Source organism: Diadema antillarum, unplaced genomic scaffold (assembly GCF_040938485.1).
Source record: "Diadema antillarum isolate AM-2024a unplaced genomic scaffold, OU_Dant_1.0 seq00000300_RagTag, whole genome shotgun sequence".
In the NCBI taxonomy this organism is placed as follows: Eukaryota; Metazoa; Echinodermata; class Echinoidea; order Diadematoida; family Diadematidae; genus Diadema; species Diadema antillarum.
In genome coordinates this window covers 1,889,494-1,915,034 of record NW_027271323.1, presented here as the reverse complement: position 1 = coordinate 1,915,034, position 25,541 = coordinate 1,889,494, and the positions used below count along the sequence as shown (strand labels likewise).

Genomic DNA, 25,541 nt, shown 5'->3' with positions numbered 1-25,541 from the left:
ATTGACATATCGTTTGTTATACAATCTTGAAATTTCTTTGTTGTTGTCCAACTACAACTAAACCCCTGTCTCAAATCAGGAAATATCTAACTGATTAAAGAACAATAAGTGGAGAATTCTAATTGATGACATCGCCACTTCTAAAACATTTGCATGCTCATATCAACTGTTCACAAATTACTGTTTTGCAAAGATAAGCGAATCATTAAACCTTCATAACATCATAATTTGTGATCCTATTTGATTAAATCTTCACTGATGTGATGTCAAATTCGTTTTGTTTCAAAAGGTTCTTAATTTAACTTTTCTTTTACATGCAGATCATAATTATTCACAGCAATGTAGTGAGCAGTGTGATGAACTCTATCGTAATAAAAGTCATACCATTGGTAAATCGATGTAATTCTTGTTGTGTTTACTCCCATAATCAGATATCCAGCCCCCTAACTTCAACTCAAGCTGTCCCTCTGAGATCAGGATCTTTGCTCCCATGGGAACCACATCGGGTATAGTCAACTTCCAGGATCCCATTGCGAGTGACAACTCGGGAAATGTGCATGTCAGCAAGTAATACCTCTATTTTTGTCAGCCTTTAATGGCACATTATTAAACCTAACCTTTTACTTGTCAAGTTATATTGACATTCGTATGATAGATCGTAAGATTATTAATGAATTCGCATTGCAAACAAAAAAAGATTAAACGAGGACTTAACCACAAATAAAAGAAAAAAAAATCTTTGTAAGTTATTAGGATGTAACATTGCGATTCCGTCTTGTCAATGCAGGGCTAATTAAATACGAATACATTGTGACTTATTTTCGAAACATTTTGGGGCGTTTCATGAAGCTTTTTGTCTAGCGAATTGGTCGAACTAATTTGCCGTCAGCCAATCAGATATAAGGTTTTCAGCAGCTTACAAAAGTTTGTCAGAAAAAAAAAATATCCAAAACGAAATACCCCCTGATTGCGGAACAAAGCATTGTGGATGATAAAGCCTGTCGACAAATATCGGAACAGTAGAAGTAATCGAAAGAAAAACAAAAAGAGGTGTCAAGTCGATATTAAAGCAGTGTCCGTATTTTTTTTTAAATAGAAGAGAAAGTAATACAAACTGATAAAAATTATGTATACTTCAACTCTGATCCCAAAACTTAACCCTAACCCTCACCCTAACCCTTACACTTACCTGAATCCTAACTCTAACCCTTACCCTAGCCCTAACCCATAACCCTAACCCTAACTCTAATCCTAACCCCTAGTCAAGCCTCATCCCTAATCCTAGGTTAACATTCTGTTTGTTTGTGTATGTCAATCCCTACAAAATATGTGTATGTATTCTGATCAGGGCATCCCTCCTGTCTGTCAGAGTGCATTAAGGGAGAATCAATTCAGGTATTGCAAGGAAACTTGTAATTTTCCTTTCATAACTTCCCTGGTAATCCACACAGACTGAATGATCATTATCGACCAGGAAGCTTATTTCCAGAGGGAGAAACAGTCATTGGCTACCTTGCAACTGATGCTGCTGGGATGACAACAAGATGTGAAATCATCATAACGGTGGAAGGTGAGTATTTGCATTATTTTAATGTACCCCTCCATTATAGCTACCCACTTCTTGTCCTGTGTGTTGATACGTTCAAAGTCCCTATCCAAAAGCTGCTACAGTACGCAATTATAGGATAAAGAAAATGTGCCTTAGAAAAAAAAAATGTTTATGTCTACCATTATTTTCAAACAATCCTTATTCTTTAAGATATTGCGGATTTAACACGTTTTGGAACAAAATGTCATGTGGGTCATTTGGAAAGCTACACAGACAGAAAATATAGCCAGCATGACCGTAATCAACGACTAAAGTGCGAATAAACATTAATAGGGTTTCTGATTGGATTCTACTGGATGTAGCACCCCTTTGGAACAAATTCGAAATAAATTTAGCACCTTTGTAACAATATTCATTTTCATTGCCTGTTGTCTTTGTTTCATTTCAATATTTCGAAGAGCTTATTGTATGAGACTAACATAGATGAGTTTCCTTCAGTCAAAACGTCCAATTTTATGAAAAAAAAAACACGTTAGCACCTTTTGTAAAGGAGCTCCGAATATCTATGAACCTACGTATTTTATGTCTCTTGATTTATTTCTATCAATTTGCTAACTGTTTTTGCATAATGGTGAGCTCACAAGTGGTTTGATAATGTGTTATCACTTTGGTTAATGTTTTCGTCATTTGTCAGCTTTTTGTGCGTGTTGGCACAAATCTATTCAAACCCTCAAAAACAATTATCATGGATATATTAAGAGTCCCATTCGTTTTTTGTTGTTTTTTTTTTGTGGTTAACGGCTATCTTACACATCTTATGTTAGTCCATAGATGCCCTATACAGCAACCTCTTCTCCATGGCTCAGTGGTCAACTGCACGGACCCTCTCTATGGCATTAGATGTTCTTTCTCTTGCGATGAAGGCTACGATCTGATTGGACCATCTGCTGTGTCATGTGACCTGTCAAGCGATGGAAGCCCTGCATGGGAAGACGCTCCTCCGGTCTGCCAAAGTGGGCAAAGTTTACATTCTATTAGCTCAGTATTTGATAGATACCGTGGCCGCGATTTTTAAAAGCTCAAATGTTGAAAAAAGAGGTTTTCAATAAAATGACTTTTAACTCATCAAAATCTGATGTTTCTCGTCATGTGAGATATTAAAGTGATAGTAATTCCAATCACCAGCAAAGTCACTTTCGAGATATTTTAATTTCATACTTCCGATTAAAGAGAGGGAAGCAGGCTCGCAATACTCTGTTGGAACTTATATCCAATAGTAAAGCTCCAACACGCTGACATTCACGCCTCCTGGCAAGCCATCCAGTGATACCTCATGTGGGTTTTATAATATGTGACCCTGCACCACAAAACACACAAAATGTCGCCAGACATTGATTTTTAGTTAAGGGCAGATTCTGAAAGAGCAGACTCTAAGCTTTAAAATGATGTATAACTCAATTCAAAGGATTCTCCTAACCTATATAAATATTGGAAAGAAAGCGCACCCTCTGAAAAATTGTGAACTGAGAAAAGAGGCTGTGAAGTACAGGGTCTATTCAATCCATAATCTTTACTAAGCCGTGATACCCGTGCCATGAATGGAACGAAAACCTCGATGTAAACCATTGTAGCAACAACAATGAAGGGATTATCAGATTAAGCTGAAATTGCGCATGCTTAATTAACACATTCTGTTCATAAGAAATATTAACTTTCAAAGCAGTAGTATCATCGCTTCAAAAGTTATTAGAGTTGAAAGTGGAGAGTGTGCAAATGATTTTCAAGAAATTAAAAGGGGCCTCTAGAAAAACCTGATCACGTTAATTTACCAAAAAAGGGGTTGTAGAAAAACTGCTGAAAACCTACTTTCCCATTCAATTTATGATCGAAGACTTAGGGATAATGTAGAAAATAGCTCTTTCAGAAAATATGCAAAACTCTAAACTGCCTCGGTTGACCTGTTTCACCTTTCTTGAGTCCTCACATAAAATCAAGGGGTGCGACTTTTTGTTCGCTTTGTGATACACGGTCACATATATGTTTGTAATCATGTTCATGTTCAATCAATTGTTCATACAAGTAGTTATCATTTACAAGTATGATGCCATCTACATTAGAACACTAAAAGTGAATAATGACCTGACAAATCTTTTTTTTTTCTTTAATAATCAGAAACTGGAACAGTGTAGTGATGTCTTACCTCCAACTGTCATTTGCATAATATTTATATGTATTTTGCAGGACATTGTGAATAACTCCAATCATATTTTAGTTCTGTATTGCATTTAGAATAGTAAAGATGGTTGTAGTTGAGAAAATTAATACCCGTTTGTCTTGCTTGAACCAATTACTTTTGTGTAAAGTATCATGAGATCGAAGCGATTGCTTTAAAATGAAAATGTGATTGATTAAAATATTTTAATCACTTCGACAGCGTTTATTACAGTCTTTTCTGTTTCTTTTTTTATTCTATAGATAAGAGTACATGCTTGTGAAATATGCAACGAAATTTCCACAGGAAAAGAAATAAAATGTAAGCGCTTATTGTATAAGGAGAATGTATTATGCGTACATCAACCCATTTTCATGGAAGAACATTTACGTTCATTATATTTAGCTCATTCAGGATTAGCCATACTACAGGAACAAAATTACCAAGTGGACACAAAGCAGTTTTACCCCTTTCCGTTATACCTGGAAAAGAGGATCTATCTCCATCCCATGGTTACTTATCTGTCATTTTGTCGGGCGGAGGGGGGATCGAATTTGCGTTCATGCTCAGTCGGGATGAAACACACACACACACACACACACACACACACATACAAAATCCTTTACCATGTGTAGACAACAAGCAAATTGTTAACTTTTTTCCGTTTTACCTAGGAAAGAAGCAAAAGTTTTAATCTATCTGTGTGCCAAGGCTACTAATTTCGTGGTAGAAAACCATCCTTACAAACGCCCCCCCCCCCCCCCCCCCCTAGTGTGAATTAGAGAGCTGGCAAAGCATATACAGTTAGCTTCTGTTATTCACCTGTTGTACAGTTTTAACTTGTTCCGTACGGGAACCTGGTTGGCCTATGTATTAAGTCTATGGGGATATCAGAATTCAGTGTGGAACGGTTGCTCCCCTGAGTCGAAGAAAGTGAAAAATGCTGAAAGTTGAAAGACCCAGATTTCCACCCTGCCAATAAACTTGTTTAAACACTGTGAAAAAACAGTGAAACATGATATTTACGCTACCAAGTTACCATCATTTGTTATTTTTCCTTGCAGTCCAAACGTGCCCCCCTCTCCTCCCCACAAACCCCGCCACAGTAGTAGGGTGTGACCCTACGTCTCCAGTGCCGTATAGATCAGAATGCACCATGCAGTGTCCCTTCGGCTTTGTTGGTGTGGGTGAGATCCTCAAGAGGTGTCTTGCTGATGGGAAGTGGTCAAGCACCAACTTCACCTGTGACCGTGAGTCTCTACCTGATCCTATCAAATGCATTAATATATATATCAAGTTTTGTGCGTATGTGTGTCTGTGTATTTCCCTGGTCTAAGACAAACCTTATTTTTGTCACTCAATGGACAACTGAACCAATGATCATTTCATGCGATTGTTTTTGACATTCTCCATCAGGTGTGTTTCAGTGCATTTTGATATGCTTCCGTTATAGACATTTAAAGTGGTCTCGCTTTACATCCAACTGAACCTTGTGGCAGTTCAGCTTATTTGTATAATTGTCCCTTTGCCAACTGACCTAAAATAAACTTTACATGACCATAATACATTATTAATGCTTTCCCCGATGTTTCTGGCAACCCTTTGTCTAGTATTCCTGATGATATTTTTGTGGACAAATCAAGTAATCTTTTTGATGTATACACAAATCAGTGGTTGTCAGAAACTTATGGTCATTCCCTTTGGGCAGTGACATCATTTTCTTGGCAGAAATGTCAGCAAGAATGTCTAGCGATAATGTAATTTCGAGAAAAAAAAGCAAGAGACCCGTGGAATCTCTCCTTTGAGGCGAAAAAAGCGGAGATAAGGTAAAAGCCAGACACAAGGTCAAAGTTAATTAATTCATGACATGAGTACTATAAGCTTCTTTCTTCAAGCATAACAAATCTTATGCAATAAATAAACATTGGGGGAAAGAATATTCAAATGTAAAACTGTTGACCAAGATAGGAAAATATTTTCAAGCTACCTCCTGGTACCGTCTGAAACCTTTTACCGGAAATAGTAGGTCCAAAAAAAATAATGTCAATTGCCCCTGTGCAGGTAAAGCTTGCAGTCCATTGGTTGAAACAGATGTCATCTCCATCACACCCTCCACTTGTCTGTCTGACCCACGTTACCAAGACACATGTCATTTGGAATGTCAAAGGTCAGGCTTCCAGATATTCCCATCCGAATACGAGGAGACAACATGCACTGGCACACAAATCTGGAGCCGTGGCACAACTGTGGCAAAATGCAAGGGTGGGTGATTTTATTGTGAAATAATTGCATTACTTTCACTCGTCCGTGATTGGATAAACTTAGTGATAGTAACAGCAATTATTATGTAATTGACCATACTTTGTTTTAGAGTATAGTCTTCAGATAACTTTAAAAGAGAGAGAGAGAGAGAGAGAGAGAGAGAGAGAAATATGAAGATGAGGTTATGATTTCTGGTAAAAACATGTTGATGTACTTTTTTTGTAGGGAAATTTAGGTAGCCTGGCATATTCATGGTTTGAATGTTCCGTTTTCCCTGAGGTTTGCCTAATTATATTTTATACATAACCCTGTGGAGATGATTATGGCCCTCTGCAATCGTGTTGAATGTCTGGTAAAATGAAGTGTTAATAAAATTTAAAAAAAAAAATTAAGAACCAACGAAAGGACAGATAGGGCCTACAGAAATGTGGAACTTGGAATGGCATGTATGATTGCTTTTTCTTCATTGTAGTTTTCGTTTTCGTTGTTATCAGAGAAGAATGTGATCTTAGTAATTCTTAAAAACTATTTACTTACCGTATACAAAAACTCGATGAAGTCCTCTCCGCAAAGTCTATAGCCCCTTTTACACTTTCACGGATCGCATCACGGATGACCACGGATCGTTGATCCGGGATAATCCGTACTGTTTCCGGTATGACCGTGTTGACACCGTGAAGTCATTCGGCATTATCCTTGATCATCCGGCATGTCCGCGAAAAAAAATTAAGCTTGCTTAATTTTTCATCCGGGACATCACGGATAAAAATCAATACTAGATTTACTAAATTCTTAGGAATCACAATTGACTCGAGTTTAACTTGGAACGATCACATTCATAATATCCACACGTCTGTCTCAAGAACTGTAGGAATTTTATATCGACTGAAAAACTTCATTTCTCAAAATTCCCTGACTATTCTATACAATGCATTGATCTTACCACATATCACATACTGCAATATCGCTTGGGGAAACTGTGGCTCAACTAAAATTAATCCAATTTTTACTCTCCAAAAACGTGCTGTACGTTTGATTACCAATTCCCGTTACTTATCCCCATCCAATCCCCTATTTCGTCAACTAAAAACATTGAAAATTGAGGATCTTCACACCTTTCAAACTGCTGTTTTTATGTATAAATATACATTTAATTGTCTTCCAAAAATTTTTGATGGCTTCTTCACTCCAAATTTCACCGTTCATTCATATCCAACACGTCAGTCGTCCGATTACCATCTCGAAAACCCCAGAATCATTTTAGCTCAAAAATCATTAAAGCACAATGGACCAGATATTTGGAATTCTTTACCCCCTAATTTAAAACAACGTACGTCGTTGAACATTTTCAAACGAGAACTAAAAAACACCCTCATAATCCAGTATACTTCTGACACATAAATATTCATACCACCTGGTCAACAAACACCCTAAACAATGAGTTCACGGCTATAACTGAAGTAACATTCACCTCATCACACTGATACACAAAATAACACTCAACGTATGTACAAACCAAGATTCATCCCAACACAATGCACACCGCACTGCACCGCACGCCCTTCGCACAATTACTTCCCACTCAGTGAGTGGCAAGATTTTCTTTATGTATCTCTTCGTTGAGCCCATTGCACAATTACCCCCCACTCAGTGAGTGGCAAGATTTTCTTTATGTATCTCTTTACCTGGGGCCATCATCCTCGTCAAGCTTAGCTTATGATGATGGTCCCCTGCATTTCATTTTTATCATTTCTTATTGCTTCCTTTCATATATGATATTCGTTCTTGAAAAAAAAAAGAAAATGTATGTAAGATCCAAACGTTACGAATATTAGCTGTGTAAATGACTATGTAAGTATTTTGTTGATTTGTTGATTTGTATTGATTTTGAAATGCAGAAATAAAAACTGAACTGAACTGAACTGAACTGAACTGAATACGAGCTCATCCTTGTTGGCGCCGTCTACTCCGTGTTGCTTCCGTATTCCTTCCTTGTAGGCACCGGCTATTCCGTGTTGCCTCCGTACTCATTTCGGGACAATCCGTGAAGATATCGGGACGTCTGTATTAGCATCGGCTCCATCCGGGATGAAAAATTTGTGTATTTTGCCAATACAAGCTCATAAAGTCCATGAAATTTGCTCACATCTTACCCCATCAGTGCAGACAGTAACCCCTCATACTGTTTGTATAATGGACGTCTGAAAAGCTTCAGTGGCCCACACACATTTCTTTGATGTTGTTTTTGTTTTTGTTCTTTTTTTTTTTGGGGGGGGTGTTCTGATTTATTTTGTTTTGTTTTGTTTTGCTTTACTTTGTTTATGTCATGATGTGAATGAGACTTTGCAACAAGAGATTTGCCTGATGTCTATAAGCCAAGGCGTATGTAGGCTGCTGTAGATTTTCTGGTGTGCTTGTTATTAGGTCTAGAGGCATTTTGCCCGAGAATGATAAAGTATTAAAAGCAAAAGTAAATGTCATCTGTCAGCATTTTGGAGATATCCGTGTAAAGACCGAGAAGGGACCCAGTTACATCCGTGCTCTTCCGTAATATCCGTGTTAGCCCCGTATCGTTTCCGCTGTGGCTCGCGTTCGTTCCTTGTCTGTCCGTGTAGGCACCGTACATGTCCGTGTAGCCTCCGTACTTCTCCGTGTAGACACCCAGTTGGGATCGTATTCACACCGGCGTAGAGAAGAAAATCGATATTTTGCATGCCGGAACACCACGGATGACGATCCGTAGTCATCCGTGAACCAATCCGTGAAAGTGTAAAAGAGGCTTATGCACGAAAAGAGAATGTCGTAGGAACCAGTTTATCATGTGCGTAGGCGTTGAAATATCAAAATGTGCCATTACCAATGATGTAGAGCAGACGTGCATGTGCTCGGAATGCTATCCTCCCCCAGATACTCAGCCACCGACGTTCGTCCAGTGTCCATCAGAGGTTGTGGTCTATGCGTCTAGGAGCTCGGACACAGCACTCGTCAGCTGGAATGTCACTGCCATGGACAACAGTGATCTCGAACCTACCTTGTCTTGTGACCTTCAACCCGGGGTCATGACCCGTGGTATATACCAAGTCAGCTGCAGTGCTAGGGATGATGCTGGTAATGAAAATGACTGCATTTTTGGTGCCGAAGTCAAAGGTAAGCACTACTTGCACTTTTGTCTGCGTATTTGTTAGAATCGATTGGGAAGATTATTTTTCATCCAGTGCCATCTCACTGACATTCGTTTGAGTTAGTTTGTTGCTGGGGCATGAGCTAATGTGATGGGAAAAATAGCAATTTTCTGACACAATATTTCAGATATGCCATTGACGAAGAGCTACGCAGTTCTTCTTTTTTTTCTTTATTATTTTTTCTTAATTTCGTTTTTTGAAGAGCTAAAGTGTGTCTCCCCAGCTCCGCGGCTCCAGACATTATTTACTTAAGAATGTATACACTCTGTCCCTCCAATATGTTATGATGTGGACATCCAAACTGTCTTTGTGAGGAAGTCTAGACTCAAAAACTTATATTGTGAATTGTGACTTGCATACTGAATAAGATGCACCATACAACATAATACTTGTAATTATAATATCTTGTATATTAATAACGTTAACAAGAAAATGTATGACCCTGGAAGGATGCAGTACGAATAAAATGAGACGAATGGCTTACTGAATATCTCAACTTTGAACTACAGGAAAAACCTTAAAAAGCCAGTATGCAAACTGTAATACACTTGTATACTCAGTTTCAAACAGAACTAATAGGAAGTTATCGTAGATCATTAACAATTTCATTTTAGGGTTTAGATCAATTACGTGTTTTTTTCTGTTGTTGTTATTGTGATAATTTTACATCGATATTCGTCAACATATTCTGAATAAGTTTCCCTCTTTCATCACAGTTTATTTTGCCATTGTACCCTCACGTAATTGTATGAGTTTGAATGGGACCTAATTGTCAGGCGTCAGTATGTTTGATTTTTTTTTTCAAAGTTCGACGTTGCCAGAGGTTAGTCCCACCTGTTCATGGCACCATTGAAGAGGCCTGCAACGACACATTTGGGGGAGAATGCACAGTCTCCTGTTCGGCTGGATACAAGCTTATTGGATCGAGAAGAGGGAGCTGTGAATTTAATGGCAATGACACCTTTTGGTACTTTGAGCAGGATCCAATCTGTGAAGGTAATGGACAACCTAAAAAGGAAACAGCAACGGGCAATGCTGTACATTTCCAATGCCTAACATTACTCTATACTGCATGAAATAAGCGTTACAATTACTGAACAGTCAAAAGGACAGCATTATCAATAACAACATTGATATTGCCTTAGACAAACTACTCTGCTTTAATGATAAAAATGAACACACACACACACGCACACACGCACACAAACACTGGCTTTTAGTAGCATGATAGAGACCGTAGGAACTCAACATTACTCCGCATGACTTGGCAAAGTCAATTTTAAACATTAATGAAACACACTTAAATGTAAAGCAGTTTTCCTGAAAAAAAAGAAATGCTTCTACAAAGAGACAAGAAGATTGACATACACAAGTTAGATAAAATCTTTAAGAAAAAGTATGTCTGATATTTTTTTCAAACTTCAGATTCAGAGAAAAAGAAGGATTTAGACAACAGTAAAGACAAAAATTTGCTTTTCCGCACTAATCAGAAAATGACCTCTCTTTTTTCGCAGTTGGCGATGCGAGTTCGTATGTTTCATTGACGACTTTGTGAAACGTATATCATTATGGCACTGCCTGACATTCAATTCTATTAGTTTCATGATAGATTCACTTTAAAAAAAAAAGACTTTCATAAAAGTGCCACAGTTCTCTATGTTTAACTTCATAATTATAAAGAACAGAAACGCCGAACAGGATACATTCCCCCAACAGAAACACCGAATGTGATAGATTCGGATTGAATCATGGGCGTCACCAGGGGGGGTGCGTTGGGTGCGAACGCACCCCGCTCCAGAACCTTAAAAAAAAAAAAAAAAAAAAAAAATCAGTCTGCGAGCGACCTCAACGCCGGACGCTAAATAATTATTCTTTTCTATTGTTTTTTTTGCACCAGGGACACACACACACACACACACACACACACACACACACACACACACACACACACACACAAATCGCACCCCTGGTTCTGGCAGCACTGATTTTATACATATCTATTAGTATTCTACAGTGTTTACTATTTATCGACCGTATTGTACATCCGTACCATACGGAGCACTTATACACGTTTGCATGTATACGTGTGCTACTTACAAGTACGTGAATGTAGGGTCTATGTACGTTACTTCTGACCAATCCATATTGCCAGCCCAAGAGCGAGCCTTAGCCTCATAAAAAAAAAAATGAAGGGGCAAGCATATTTTAGTTTTGTCCCCCCCCCCCCCCCCATATTGATAATTCCCGAAATTAGAAGATTTTCTTGCTTTTGAAAGAAAACAAAAATGTTGCCCCCATAAAAAACATTGGAAGGCAAGCGCACCATTTGCCCCACCCCACATAATCATAATTTCCCGCGATGAAAAGATTTTCTTGCTTTTTTGTTAGAATTCAAGAAATCTGTCCAATTATTTCACCCAAAAGCAGTGGCGTAACTACGGAGGGGGGGGGGGGGTGCGCCCCCTCCCAATCCGCTGGTTAAAAAAAAAAAAAAAATTACCGAAATAGTAGTTCAAGTGTTAGTAAACTGCTTTTGAATGAAAGGGTGATCCAGAAATAAGATATTTTTCTATGATTTCTTTTAACCATAACTAAATAGGTATATAGTGTGAAACATTGTTCAAAAAGCCTGGCCCCGACAAAAGATTGTGATTCCTGGTTGGCATTCTGCATATAAGCAGGATGTGCGCAGTGTACTCAGTACATCCGAACGAAGAGTCGCTACAATGTTGCGCAATGTGATGTAGAATGTACACCTTTGTACCTTAAACTTCGTTATATCAAAGCTAGATCGTTGATTTTGCAGTGTTGCTTTACATACTAGTCTATATAAAAATGTCTTGCATTGCCAATAAAAAGACTTGACCTGGGCTAATTCCTAACTTTTCCATGTATATAATACACACACACAAACAAACACGCACAATTAGTTTAGGGATACTCTAAAGTGCAGATTTTGGACATCCTTTCCCCGCTTGGTCACTTCGACGTCACCTCGCTGGTCATACCTCCCCCAGTCATGAACATAAACCCACACCCTTGACTACCAGTGGCGGATCCAGGGGAGGGGTGCACCGGGCGTCCCCCCCCCCCTTAATTTCCAAAGCAAAAAAAAAAAGGAAAATAGCTGCAAACGGCAGTTTTTGGACAGTAAAATGTCAAAATTTTCAAGCTCGCTCGCTCCTCTCCCTCGCATTTAGTCGTAATGCCATTCTCCTGAAGTTGCTGCCAGCAATTGCCGGCAGTTGCGCCTGGTGCGCCCCCCTTAATTTCCAAAGTGAAAAAATATAGCTACAAACGGCACTTTGGGGACTGTAAAATGTCAAAATTTTCAAGCTCGCTCGCTGCGTTGGCTCGCATTTAATCTTTATGCCATTCTTCTGATGTTGCTGCCAGTAATTGCCTGCAGTTGCGCCCGGTGCGCCCTCCTTAATTTCCAAAGCGAAAAAATATGGCTAAGAACGGCAGTTTTTGGACTGTAAAATGTAAAATTTTCAAGCTCGCTCTCTTCGCTCGCTCGCATTAATTGTTATGCAATTCACCTGATGTTGCTGCCAGTAATTGCCAGCAGTTCCGCCCGGTGCCCCTCTCCCTTTAATTTCCAAAGCGAAAAAATATGGCTAAGAACGGCAGTTTTGGGACTGTAAAAAGAAAACTTTTCAAGCTCGCTCGCTCGCTCGTATTTAATTGTTATGCAATTCTCCTGATGTTGCTGCCAGTAATTACCGGCAGTTGCGCCCGTTGCGCCCCCTTCCCTCCTTTATTTCCAAAGCGAAAAAATATGGCTCCAAATGGCAGTTTTGGGACTGTAAAATGTCAAAATTTTCAAGCTCGCTCTCTTCGCTCGCTCGCATTTAATTGCTATGCCATTCACCTGATGTTGCTGCCAGTAATTGCCGGCAGTTGCGCCCGGTGCGCCCCCCCCCCCCTTAATTTCCAAAGCCAAAAAAAAAAAAAAAAAAAAAAAAAATGGCTACAAATGGCAGTTTTGGGACTGTAAAATGTCAAAATTTTCAAGCTCGCTCGCTCGCTCGCTCACTCGCTCGCATTTAATTGTTATGCAATTCTCCTGACGTTGCTGCCAGTAATTACCGGCAGTTGCCATAGTTGCGCCCGTTGCGCCCCCCCCCCCCACCCCTCCTTTATTTCCAAAGCGAAAAAATATGTCTCCAAATGGCACTTTTGGGACTGTAAAATGTCAAAATTTTCAAGCTCGCTCGCATTTAATTGCTATGCCATTCACCTGATGTTGCTGCCAGTACTTGCCAGCAGTTCCGCCCGGTGCACCCCCCCCCCTCAATTTCCAAAGCAAATAAATATGGCTACAAACGGCAGTTTTTGGACTGTAAAATGTCAAAATTTCCAAGCTCGCTCTCTTTGCTCGCTCGCATTTAATTATTATGCCATTCACCTGATGTTGCTGTCAGTAACTGCCAGCAGTTGCGCCCGGTGCGCCCCCTCCCTTAGTTTACAAAGCAAAAAATATGGCTACAAACGGCAGTTTTTGGACTGTAAAATGTCAAAATTTTCAAGCTCGCTCGCTCCCCTCGCTCGCATGTAGTCGTTATGCCATTCTCCTGATACCGCTGCCAGTAATTTGTCGTTTCACACCGTCATTCCATAGTCCATTTATAGGGGGTGCAACCCCCTCCGGCACTTCCACACCCTCCCCCCACCCTTGCTCGCTCCCTCGCATACTACCCCCCCCCCCCCCCCCCCCAAGATGAAATCCTAGCTACGCCGGTGCCCTTTCCCCGCTTGGTTTCCCTCAAAAAACAGTAAAAGTCTAAGGATTGAGAGCTTCCTATATTCAAAAATAATGTCTGTCCAAAAAATCACGTAAACATTTAGTGTCAAAACGCACCCCCCTTGAAAAAAAGCTGGTGACGCCCCTGTGAATATACGTAGAATTAAAAACAAGAATCAAATGAAATTATCTTCTAGCAAAAGTCAAATTAAAAGAAAGCGATGCCTTCCAACATATATAGTTAAAAAAAAAAACAGGCATTGTTGCAGTGGTATTATACTACGGTCATCACTACGGTCATATTTATGTATTAAAAGAATGTCACTTGAGACACAGTCATTCGCATACATTTGCCACAATTTTCACAAAAAAGTAATATCTCAAAATGCAGTTTTCTAATTAAAAGAAAATCATGAATTTAATCGTAGAAACGTTGCTTCTTATTATAGAAATCCAAATTGTAAATATCACTACATTTGATTTGGTTGTATGTGTATAAAATAATTTTGAATGAGTGAAAGAGCATCATGTCTCTTGTGTTTACATCACAATAGCAATTGGAAGTTGTGTAAAATGTGTGTCATTTAGGAGTGTTTTGTCATAATTATTTTAAACATTTGGGTACCGTTTATTTCTCATAATGTTGAGTATCTTTTATTGTAACTGAGTTGATAATGTGTTCAGGTCTTATGCAATTGGACGAGCTCTCATTAAAATTCAAATAATACACGTCTACGTTTGTTTGAATGGCTGTGCAGGCACAGATTGGATCTGCAAATAATAATAACACGATTCCTGATATACTGTATCTTATATTTCTGGGTTTGTTTGTGAATGTACGTTCAGGTTAATATTCTATTTTTATTTGTATCCCTTAATATTTTCTACTTTAAACCTTTGCCTTGTTACATGGTAGTGATGGGATGTCCCCCACTCCCACTGAACCAAAGCATTCTGGTAACACCTACTGACTGTGCACAAGCCAACAAGGTTCCCTTGGGAACCGTGTGTGTACTGCACTGTGACCCAGGTTTTACCTTGGAAGGTGACGGTCAGCCGTTGACCTGTCTTACTTCAGAGGAGTGGAGTCGTCCACTGGACGTGGAGTCCCTGCTTTGTGCTGGTGAGGTTCTTATTCGCCCATGTGTACGAATGTATTTTTGTATATTTTTTTTCTTATCTTAAAGGATTATGTATGATTCCACAGAACAGATAACAAATGGAAAAGCTTAATGTGTCGTATGTGGGCTGTTATGCCCCAGTCACACAGTGCCTTACGATGGGTTACGTCCGCCACGGATTGATACGGATGAGTGGACGCAGGGAGACGCAGCGTGGACGCAGGCATCCGCAGGGTCGTATGTATAAGTAACTGTCCGTAACTAATCCGTAAAGAAACGCAAAATGACGGGGCCAAGCCTGCGAAATTTTGAAATGTTCCAAATTTCGCAAAGGGACTCCACGGATGCAGACTTACGCAAGTAACCGTAACTAAACGTAACTTTCCGTAACTGAACGTAACGATCCGTAGCTTAGACGCAGACCATCCGCAAATAAGTTTACCTCCCGTCCATTTGCGTTTATTCCCGTCCACCGTAAGTATCCGAAATTAACCGCACGTTAACGTATCACAACACTTACGACCGCTTACGAACATTTACGGACAGTTACAGATGATGCCAACAATTGCGTCCTTTGGCGTTTTCCATTTTCCTCTCCCATGGGAATAGAGACTCATGGTAAACTACTAGTACACCACTCATGATGCTAAGCTGCAGCGCATTGTATCTGAAGGAATACTGCAACTCAGTCGGAGCGGTGGAGTGGCAGAACGGCTGCATGGTCAAGTTATGAAATTTCTCCCACAAATGGTCATTTTAGGTGGCACTCATATACAGATGACATTGTTGACCCTTGGTGCTGAACTTATTTTTCTTGCGCTCTCTGAATGTATGTTATTCGAAAAAGGTCAATATTTTGGGTAGGGAATGGGTTTACAGAATATTATTTACTTTTCTGGCAAGGAGGATGTGGGGCAGCGATAAACTATATAAAATGAGAACGACTGTATTTCTATAAAGTCTTAAAGAGAATGGCTAGTAACCGATCAGTGGGAATCAGTGGGAATGCTGGGGGATGATTGTTCCAATCCTTGTGGGATTCATTTGAGAGTATTATCTATTGTTGTGTGAAAATTATTTGCTTCAGAATGGTCTCTATATTCAAGTAATGTGAATGCCTGTACAGTCTCGGGGCGATACTTAACGGGCCTTTAACGATCGCCCCGTCACTGTACAGGCATGCTAACCTGGAAACATTGAACTGCACATTACTTGAATTATTATGAGGCCATTCCAAAGCAAATAATTTTCACACAACAAGAGATATATAATGTACTCTTAAATGAATTTAAATTGGAACAATCATCCCCCAGCATTCCCACTGATTAAAATTATATATAATTCCCACTGATCAGGTACTAGCCATCCCCTTTAACCACTTAACACTCCATGGAATGTGTATTAGGTACACTTTTTATTTTATATTTTGGAAATGGAGGGGTGTTCTAAAGTCCAGATGTTTATTTTTTTTATCTGGAAACTTATCAAGCATTACGGTAACTTTATTATATCAGTCTCCTTAACATAACGCAGTAAGTCATGACTATCGATGCACAATTACAGCTAAAGCAAAGCTTGTCTATTCCATGACTGTAATTTATTTGTTCTTACTCTATTGTTTAACTTATCGATCTATATTGTATTTTATTTGTGGTATAATTATGCTATGTATACTGGACATTGATGATGTATATATTCATATTTGAGTTGCACAAAATCAATTCAAACTTACAGTTCAAAATTTCATTTTTTTTTCTCTATTGCTGTAAAACAAATTAAAGTTGTACGTGACATAACTTCAGTTTTTCGCTAGTATACAATATGAGACAGTCCGATATGTGATAACCTTGTTGTCATAATACACTAACTGAGCAGGGATCGTCAGAGAAAACCACATTGTCCATAATTATTCAAAACAATCTGTAACTGCCCGGTATGCGTAACTCTCCGCAAGTATTCACAAGTATTCGGAAGTTTACGCAAGTCGAAAAAACAAATAAGGTGTCAATTCGTAAGATTATCCGCAAGTGGACGCAAGTGTCCGCATCTGATCGTATCTGTCCGCATCGCCTATATTTTTCCGTATTTTTTTTGTAAAAAATTCTTGTGACGGCATGGGATCCGCGAGAGTCCGCAGGAAAAATGACTTTTTTGGACGTAACTCCGGACGCAGAGCATTATGTGACTGGGGCCTTACAGAAGGATACTATACGTATAAAGCGGTAATATAATGGCAGCATGGATAAATATGATTGTTTGCATATACTACATTGAAATTGCATTAGGATCAGGTACGTGTACTGTTTCACCTGCCATACTACGAAACCTATCAGGTTCTGTATAAAGAACAGTATCTGTATCAAACCTCAGATCGCACCCCACCTACAAACCTCTCCTGCCCATTGGCACCCATCATGGCTGTCCGGAAGGAGTATAGTGGAGTAGAAGTGACCTTTGACCTCCCCTCTGCGGATGATGCAGTTGACGGAACAAATCTTCAGGTGACGACGGAGCCACCTGATTTGAGAACCCCGTACACCTTCTTGGCGGACACCTTGTGCCGATTCACGTTCACAGACTCATCTAACAACAGTGCCTCCTGTCTTTTCCACGTCTTTGTCAGTAGTGAGAGATTCAAATTTCTCTTTTGTCTTTTCCATACACTTATTCCTGTGATTCAGAAACCAACACTGTCGTTTGGTACATATTGTATATTGTGTCTGTGTTATGAAATAAAGAAAAATAAATGAATATGCATATTTCAATATATCACGGTCACTAGTTTATGGCTATCTGCCTGCTTTTGTGTCCTGTCTGGTTATGTATATTTTGTTACCCCCATGTCAAACTCATAATATTGTTTCTTGTACATTCTGTTGGAAAGAAAAAGTGAAAATCAAGTTTGAATTTGAATTTGAATTTGAATTCAATTAAACTACCCATAAGATGTCAGCGTTAAGTGCTACGTCTTTAAAAACAGCCTGCGTTCGAGAGGTAGAGACACATTGCTCCTGCCAATACCCTTTAATAGGAATAAAAAGGAGGCATCAGGATTGTACCCTTCTTTCAAAATTCATGTGTTTTGTTTTCATATGTTATGGCTATTTTTTTTTTACCACGAACTTGAGAGAATTTCAGTCGGTTAAGCAGTCTCTTAACTCTAACTAGGCTAGGCTATTTAGGTTGATGATAGATCCCCCCCCCCCGAGATCTCGGCCGTCGACCGCGCGATTGCAACGAAAATTTGCACACACATTGCCTTTGACGTAGTCTAAAATACTGTGAAGTTAATTTTTCAAAAGATTATCATTTAGGCTAAATTTTGCTAATCTAGATATAATGGTGCATGAAATTAGACTTTGGTATAAATCACTAAAATAATAAAGCACAAAACAAGCACTTTTTGTGAGTATTCTTTTTAGTGTCGTTTGCAAATGTGAGAGAAAAAATTATGCCATCATATTTTTTTTTTTTGGGGGGGGGGGTTATTGTTTGTTTGTTTTTTTCTTAATGAATATTTATTTGTTTTTTACTTAATGTTTTTCGAGATTTTTTTGATGAAATTTGTCCGCGACATTTTTCCGAATATGAAAATATGATAATAATTTTTTTTTAATCAAAAATATTGCACTCTTCCCATCTTGAGAAATTTTCTAATGAAAACAAGCACATGGAATTAAGAAATAAAAGATCAACGAAAGACTTGTGAATTGAGATGATCCGAATTAGGTCAAACTTCCATTGTCCCAACTCTTTATTCCTTGCATGTAATGTATTAAAGAGAGACTGCCAACCCTGTCCATGTATGTGCATGTTTGATATATTTCAAAGTGCAGTGCTACAGGTGATCAATATAATTTCTTACGGTCAAAGACAAGTGCTACTTATTATGTTGCTTACATTTATATGCAATGTGTCTTATCAGATGAGGTGCAGCCAATATTTGAAGAGTGTCCACCCATCCTCAACGTCACCACGGTATCTCAAATCACTAGCATCCCCTGGGAGAAGCCTTCCTATCTAGCGATCCCTGGTGTGGTGCTCACAATGGATTGTAACATGCCTAATCCTGTCCGGCTCCCCTGGGGGGAATACCAGCTCGTGTGTCAGGTTATTGACCCTCACAGCGGTCTCCATGCAGAATGCTCGCGGAACTTTTTTGTAAAACGTGAGTAAATACACAATTTACACACACACACACACACACACACACACACACACACACATTCTAGTTTAGGAGCGTAGTGCACACTGCGCAGTGTGATTGCCGGCAGCATACACCTTTGATAAAAATCTTCAGTTTTAAAAAACCATATAGACATTCATGACTCTTTGTGAATGAACTCGTTCCTGAACCTTCATGCTTCTAAACTATTATTTTATTATCTTCATGATTTTCTCTATTGTCTTCAGCTATATCGTGCACTCCACTGCGTACACCAGCCCACGGGTCCCTTGTATGCGATACATTCTTCTATGGAAAATCTTGCAGTATTATGTGCCAAGAAGAACATGATATTGCTAGATCAAGAGAGTTCAAAGGAAACTCTCTGTATATTTGTGGAAACTCTGGTCGATGGTCTCCTTCAACTTACGTGCCAGATTGTTCAGGTAAGGAATTGCTAAAATAAAACACAAGAATTAGCCAAGTTACGGAATCAATGCAAGCTTATATCACATGCACGTGAATAAGGACAGGTATAGGAAAGTGTCATTTTGTTAAACCTTTCATGTTTTCACAAATGTGTGAATATTAAAGGAAAAGGTTGTGACGGTTTGTAGTAATCTTCCTTTCCCCCACCTTTTACCCTTCTGGGCATTATTTATCTTTACATGATTATTACTTGTGCAATAACAAACACACGGGTTTCTGAATTTCCCACATGATATGTTTTTTGTTTATGTTTCTGTTTATTTGCCTTTATAATCATTTTTAAACCTAGTTAGAATTTAAAAGAAAAATGTCAGATCAAATCAAAGCAATCTAAGATTGGCCAAAACGTGATGGAGAGTCGATGTTGTGTGGAATATCTACAGTAGACAAAAATACTCCACATTTTATTAAATAAAGGAATTGAGATATTTGCAGAGGTATGGACGATTTCGTCTTCTCGGAAAGACAAAGGTTAGTTTTGATAGTGCGTTAATAACTTTTTTTGGATCTAGTTTTAATAGGTTGTCATCTAATAACCTACAAGCATTCAAGAGTCATCCCAAAACTGAATCATTCTGGATGGGTTAAGACACACCATACATGTTTTGGCTTGTGTAGGCCCTACGCCTTTTAGCATCTGTCATGGAAAAGCTCTAGTCAGAGCGGAAAACTGCTAAAGCGTAAATAAATGAATGGCCTTGTGTTATGGAACATCCCGTACATGATTGCCGTATCTTCTCTCTAAACGTTTGTATTTTACAATAATATACCTTGTAATGAATCGTGTCATTCCACCAGGCACTCGTATAAGGCGTCTTCCAGATCCAATGGTCCAATACGTGATATCTCTTGTTTGAATCCGATGTGCCTTTGTTCCTTGTGCACATTTTGACTTCTCAGTCACCCAGATTGTTATCAGTAATGAGTACCTACATAACAAGAATTTCAATATCATTTGATAAACAACCATCACTTACGACGTAGTAATTAAACAATAAATATATTTTGATTTTCGGTCCCCTTTTTGAACTTCAATAGAAAAGAAAAAAGCAGAGAGATTCAACCTACCGCTAGAGATCATGTACTATGCCGATTCATGTCAATCCGCTGAGAGCAATACTCTTCCAGCTCTTAAGGAAAAGTTCATTGACATCATCAAGGCCAGTCTTTTCCAAGAGATCTGTACCGGAAATCAGAAGTGTAGAGCAGAGAATGTGAAGGTGGAGTGCGGACAGGGTAACAGTCGAAGGAGACGAGATGCTCCCGAGCTAGCGGCCGGGACGGTGTTGTATGACGAGAAGAACAAGACCACGTTAACCGCTACCATATCAATGGTAAGTTACAGGAATGTACTCTTTCTGAGCTCTTCATGACTGAACATTACATGTGTCCATATGTACATTTCATATAATAGAAAACAAAGAACACTGGATGTCAAGTGTTGAAAATTCAACGAAATAAAATCACATGTACTTTATTTGCTAAGTAAAAATACAATAACAGAGAAATGTGTACATTAAAGTGTTCGTTTATGTTTTTATCACAGTGCAGCCAGCAAATGTTATATACGGTAATACAAAGCTGGTCGTATATTATAAGTCTTATTCTGAGCTTACGATTGAACGTACACGATGCCATGTCAAGCGAGACAGTTGAAATGGAACTTCTATGTAAAAACGTTGTGTGTCATTTGCTCAACAGGTCCTGCAGGGTCCATCCAGCGATACCCCATTGACAGATGAAGGAGATTCCCCTCATCACCATCACAAAAACCTGGAGAGATTGGCACATGATATCTATCACCGAATCAAGGGTGTCGTCTTTACTGGTGATGAAGAGACCAACTCTCGTCCTACCCCATCCCTCCACCTCGGATCTGCATCCGCAAAATGTGAAGTTGGCTTTGTCGCTGATGACACGTCACATATGTGTGGTAAGGTTCATTTCATTTAATTTCATTGAATATCTTCATTTTTAACTTAGAATTATTATAAGTATACGATCTTAAAGATGAGTCGTACGGATGATGTTTTGAAGTCATCTGCAGATTCTTCGTGCCATAGTGGCAGCAAGAGGGATGCTTTTGAGGCATATGTTTATATTCGTTATTTGGTTCTGCAACATCTGCTAATCAATATCACAAATGTTTTCAAGCTTAAGGCAAGAAATGTGCATGTAAATGTACTTTGGTGTGCTTGTGGGTTGGCGATATGCCGACCTCTTCTCCAACCCTTAAAGGGAATACTATTAGTGCTAAATTTCCGCTTGCCATGATAGCGCACTGACTCTGATAATATCTCTATTTTATCTGCATCAATTTCCAGTCGCCTGTCCAGCAGGTCACTACTTCCGGGGCAATCCTAGCCAGGGAGAGTGCTTACTGTGTGAGAGGGGTACCTACCAGGACCAGCAGGCCCAGACAGAGTGTAAGCCTTGTGGTGACGGAAGAGGGACCATAGAAGAAGGGGCGAGGTCTTTCTCCCAGTGTGTGGGTGAGTCCTGATTATGTGACCGTGCATCTCAAAGCCCACAAAAATAAATCATACTCACTGTTTTGTGTGAGGGCTCAAAATAAGTGAAACTGGTCAATCTAATTAATCTTGCTGTTAATCTTGACTTCTTCGACATTAGTTTAAGTTTGGGAACATAAAACGAACGGGAAAATGTTTTTAGCAGTCTTTCTAAAGAACACTTTTGTGTAGAATAGTGTGATTAGGTGTGTCTTAGTCTAGGGTCCCCTTTTCACTTCTTCACTTTCAACTCTAATAACTTCGGCAAAGATGATAGTACCGCTTCTAAAGTCTAAATTATTACTGATGGTTGGAAGGTGTGGGACACAATCAATTTCAGCTAAATCTTCTAATCCCTACAGTTGTGTTACTATAAAGTTGTACATCGTTTGTTCTGCCCCATTCACTGCACAGAGTACAGCCCGGTAGAATGATTAAGCGTTTGAGTAAGCCCTATACTTCAGAGCCCCTTTTCTCAGTACACAATTTTTTTCATAATGTGTTCTTTTTCTCTAATATTCGGATACGAATGTTGGAATAGTCCATTTGAATTGAGGTATATATCATTCTAAAGCGTCTAAAGTCTGCTCTTTTAGGATCTGCTCTCTGATGGAGATACTTTTCTGGCGACTGTTTGTTGCTTTTGTGATGCAGGGTCACCCCTTCCACAGAAATGGAGCCCCACCCTCTCTGATTGGGGCACTATCCCATTCCGATCATGCCAATAATAATTAAAACCTGACGTGCATGGACGTGTGCCCCTATATCAGTATATCGAAATCCACATGCCACCAAGCCTGCTCCTAGAATGTAATTTGTATGAATAAAAAAAAAAAATGCTGTGTGTGAAGACCTGAGAAATTAATACAAATTCAGAAATGCTGATATTAGGCCCTACTGTCTTCAAATTTGATCGAAATACTAAGTAAATGATCCACGTTACTAATTAAGAAAAGATTACTAATCAAGAAAATTGACGTAAATTTGACGTACACTGGACAACACTGGCCATCACACATGATTAGGACCTATGCACAGCTCTGAAGACTTCCTAAAAAAAGAATATGTGCAAAAAATTATCATTCTGAAGCAGGACATCCTGTTCTAAGGTTCATTTTGGAGTTTGTTAACTCACACCAACTCAACCTGTCGGCTATCTCACCCTGTCTTTTTAGCATTGTGTCAGCAGGGCTCGTATTCATCCTCCGGATTAGAGCCGTGTGTCCGATGTGAACGTGGTACTTATCAACCAAGGTCTGGCCAGTCCTCTTGCTTGCCTTGTCCGGCCGGCTTGACCACACCTACTCACAGCTCAGTGTCCATCCAAAGCTGTCAAGGTCGGCTCATTTCTTTCTCCATAGCTTCTTATTATCATCTAAAAGTCTCATCTTGTGAGACGCTCCTGTCGGTCACACGTTAAATTTCGCTAATGCATTGCAGTATCATGATATGAAATATGATCGTGAATTCTGAATAAGTTCTTGCTTGATCAAACTAAAGTTTGGAATCAGTGGTGTGAGGGACTCGAGAGGGGAAAACAATTAACTTTGTACAGATGTTGACGATGTCCCCAGGGGACCCCTATGGAATTACAGTCTTCATAATCACAATTACATAACACAGTAACATTCAAGGATCCTGCAGCAATCGCTGAATCCTATAAAAGACATTTGAAAATAATGTCGCCTGGGTGGAGTGTTGTGGACGGTAAATGCGCTGCTAAAGTGAACTAGATGACTTAGTCTCATTTTTTTTCTTCAAATTTTCCATTTTTCACCATTTTAACTCTCCAGGACTCAGTCGAGTACTTGATCATTTTGGAGGCTAAACAAAGTATTCCTTTGGTTTAGGACAGTTACAGTATATTCATGCTTGTTATTCTATTGCCTGGTTTTGTGTTTTTATACCCACTATAGAACCATGTCCAGCTGGCCATACATCTAGCACTGGTTTCCAGCCATGTTTTCCGTGTCCACTAGGATTCTATCAGCCTCACCAGGGACGCACAGCCTGCCACAAATGTGGTGACAGCACAACTACTCAAGATGTTGGCTCAACATCCATCATGATGTGTCATTGAATGTCTTTTACCTATTATTATCTTGCATATCATTGGTTGCCATTCGCACATCAGTTGCATGAGGGCTTCCGTTGATGATCCATCCAAGTGTATTATATGCATTATCCTCCATAATGTATGGATAGTCTAAAAAACCCATCATGTAACTACAGTACCTTCTGAGCAGTGGTAGCTGATCTCTATATGTGACCCTGCACCTCAAAACAAACAAAAAGTCGCCAGACATGAATTTTTAGTTAAGACCATATTCTGAAAGAGCAGACTTTAAGCTTTAAAATGATGTATAACTCAAATCAAATGGACTCTCCTAACCTATCTAAATATTGGAAAGAAAGCACAAACTCAGGAAAACTGTGAACTGAGAAAAGAGGCTCTGAAGTACAGTGTCTATTCAAGCGCTTAATCTTTACCAAACCGTGCTGGCTGTGCGATGCATGGGACAAAAAACAGGAAGTAAACCACCAGAGTAATAACAATGAAGGGATTATTGGATTAAACTAAAATTAAGCATGCCTCATTAACACAGTCTGTCAATAATTATTGCAGTTTTCAAAGCAGTAGCATTATTTTTTCAAAAGTTATTAGAGTTAAAAGTGAAGAGCGTGGACAAGGTTTTTCAGAAATGAAAAAGGGATTCTAAAGACACACCTAATCACACTATTCTACCAAAAATGTTCGAGAAAAACTGCTAAAAAAACACACTTTCCTGCCCGTTTTATGATACCAAATTTTAGCATAATGTAAAAGAAGACCCGCTCTTTCAGAAAATATGAAAAAGTCAAGTTCGGCTCGGTTGACCCATTTCACTTATTTTCAGTCCTCACGCAAAATCAGTGTGTGCGACTTTATGTTCGTTTTGAGGTGCACTGTCACATATGGCATACCATGACTAAAAGCATTAAGTGTGCCCGATACCTTTATAAATGGTTTGTGATTCATCTTAGAGTGCGAGAGTTCATGTACAGTGGAATCGTTAAATGCAGCTTTGCCATCTAATCATTCTCTATATTTTACATAATTATGTCCATACTTTCCCAATTTTGTCTCACGACTGTAAATTCACACAAATATGAAATACTAAAGATCTTTGTTAGCCCAAAACAGTGAATGAAGTGTAAAGTGAACCATATTTTCTGCCTGGTGTTTATTTGCCACATAATCAAGAATTATGTTATGAAAAAGGCTCATTGTCAGAGGTCTTGACAACATTGATGTGTTTACAGA

General features: G+C 39.1%; 1 protein-coding gene across 1 annotated transcript in view; it reads left to right on the top strand.

The window, feature by feature from the left end:
* The window catches only part of LOC139730282 (uncharacterized), a 67,928-nt gene extending 42,865 nt beyond the window's left edge, over positions 1–25,063 (top strand). Inside the window, exons 18-33 of the mRNA XM_071641161.1 lie at positions 432–567; positions 1,452–1,570; positions 2,374–2,562; positions 4,826–5,011; positions 5,823–6,023; positions 8,931–9,170; positions 10,013–10,201; positions 14,869–15,075; positions 17,444–17,698; positions 18,999–19,241; positions 19,487–19,684; positions 20,766–21,061; positions 21,429–21,660; positions 22,052–22,219; positions 23,413–23,574; positions 24,154–25,063. Coding sequence (XP_071497262.1) covers positions 432–567; positions 1,452–1,570; positions 2,374–2,562; positions 4,826–5,011; positions 5,823–6,023; positions 8,931–9,170; positions 10,013–10,201; positions 14,869–15,075; positions 17,444–17,698; positions 18,999–19,241; positions 19,487–19,684; positions 20,766–21,061; positions 21,429–21,660; positions 22,052–22,219; positions 23,413–23,574; positions 24,154–24,317 — 3,185 coding nt within the window. The 3' untranslated portion in view covers positions 24,318–25,063. The remainder of the gene's footprint in view (positions 1–431; positions 568–1,451; positions 1,571–2,373; positions 2,563–4,825; positions 5,012–5,822; positions 6,024–8,930; positions 9,171–10,012; positions 10,202–14,868; positions 15,076–17,443; positions 17,699–18,998; positions 19,242–19,486; positions 19,685–20,765; positions 21,062–21,428; positions 21,661–22,051; positions 22,220–23,412; positions 23,575–24,153) is intronic.
* The last annotated feature ends 478 nt before the right edge of the window (positions 25,064–25,541 follow it).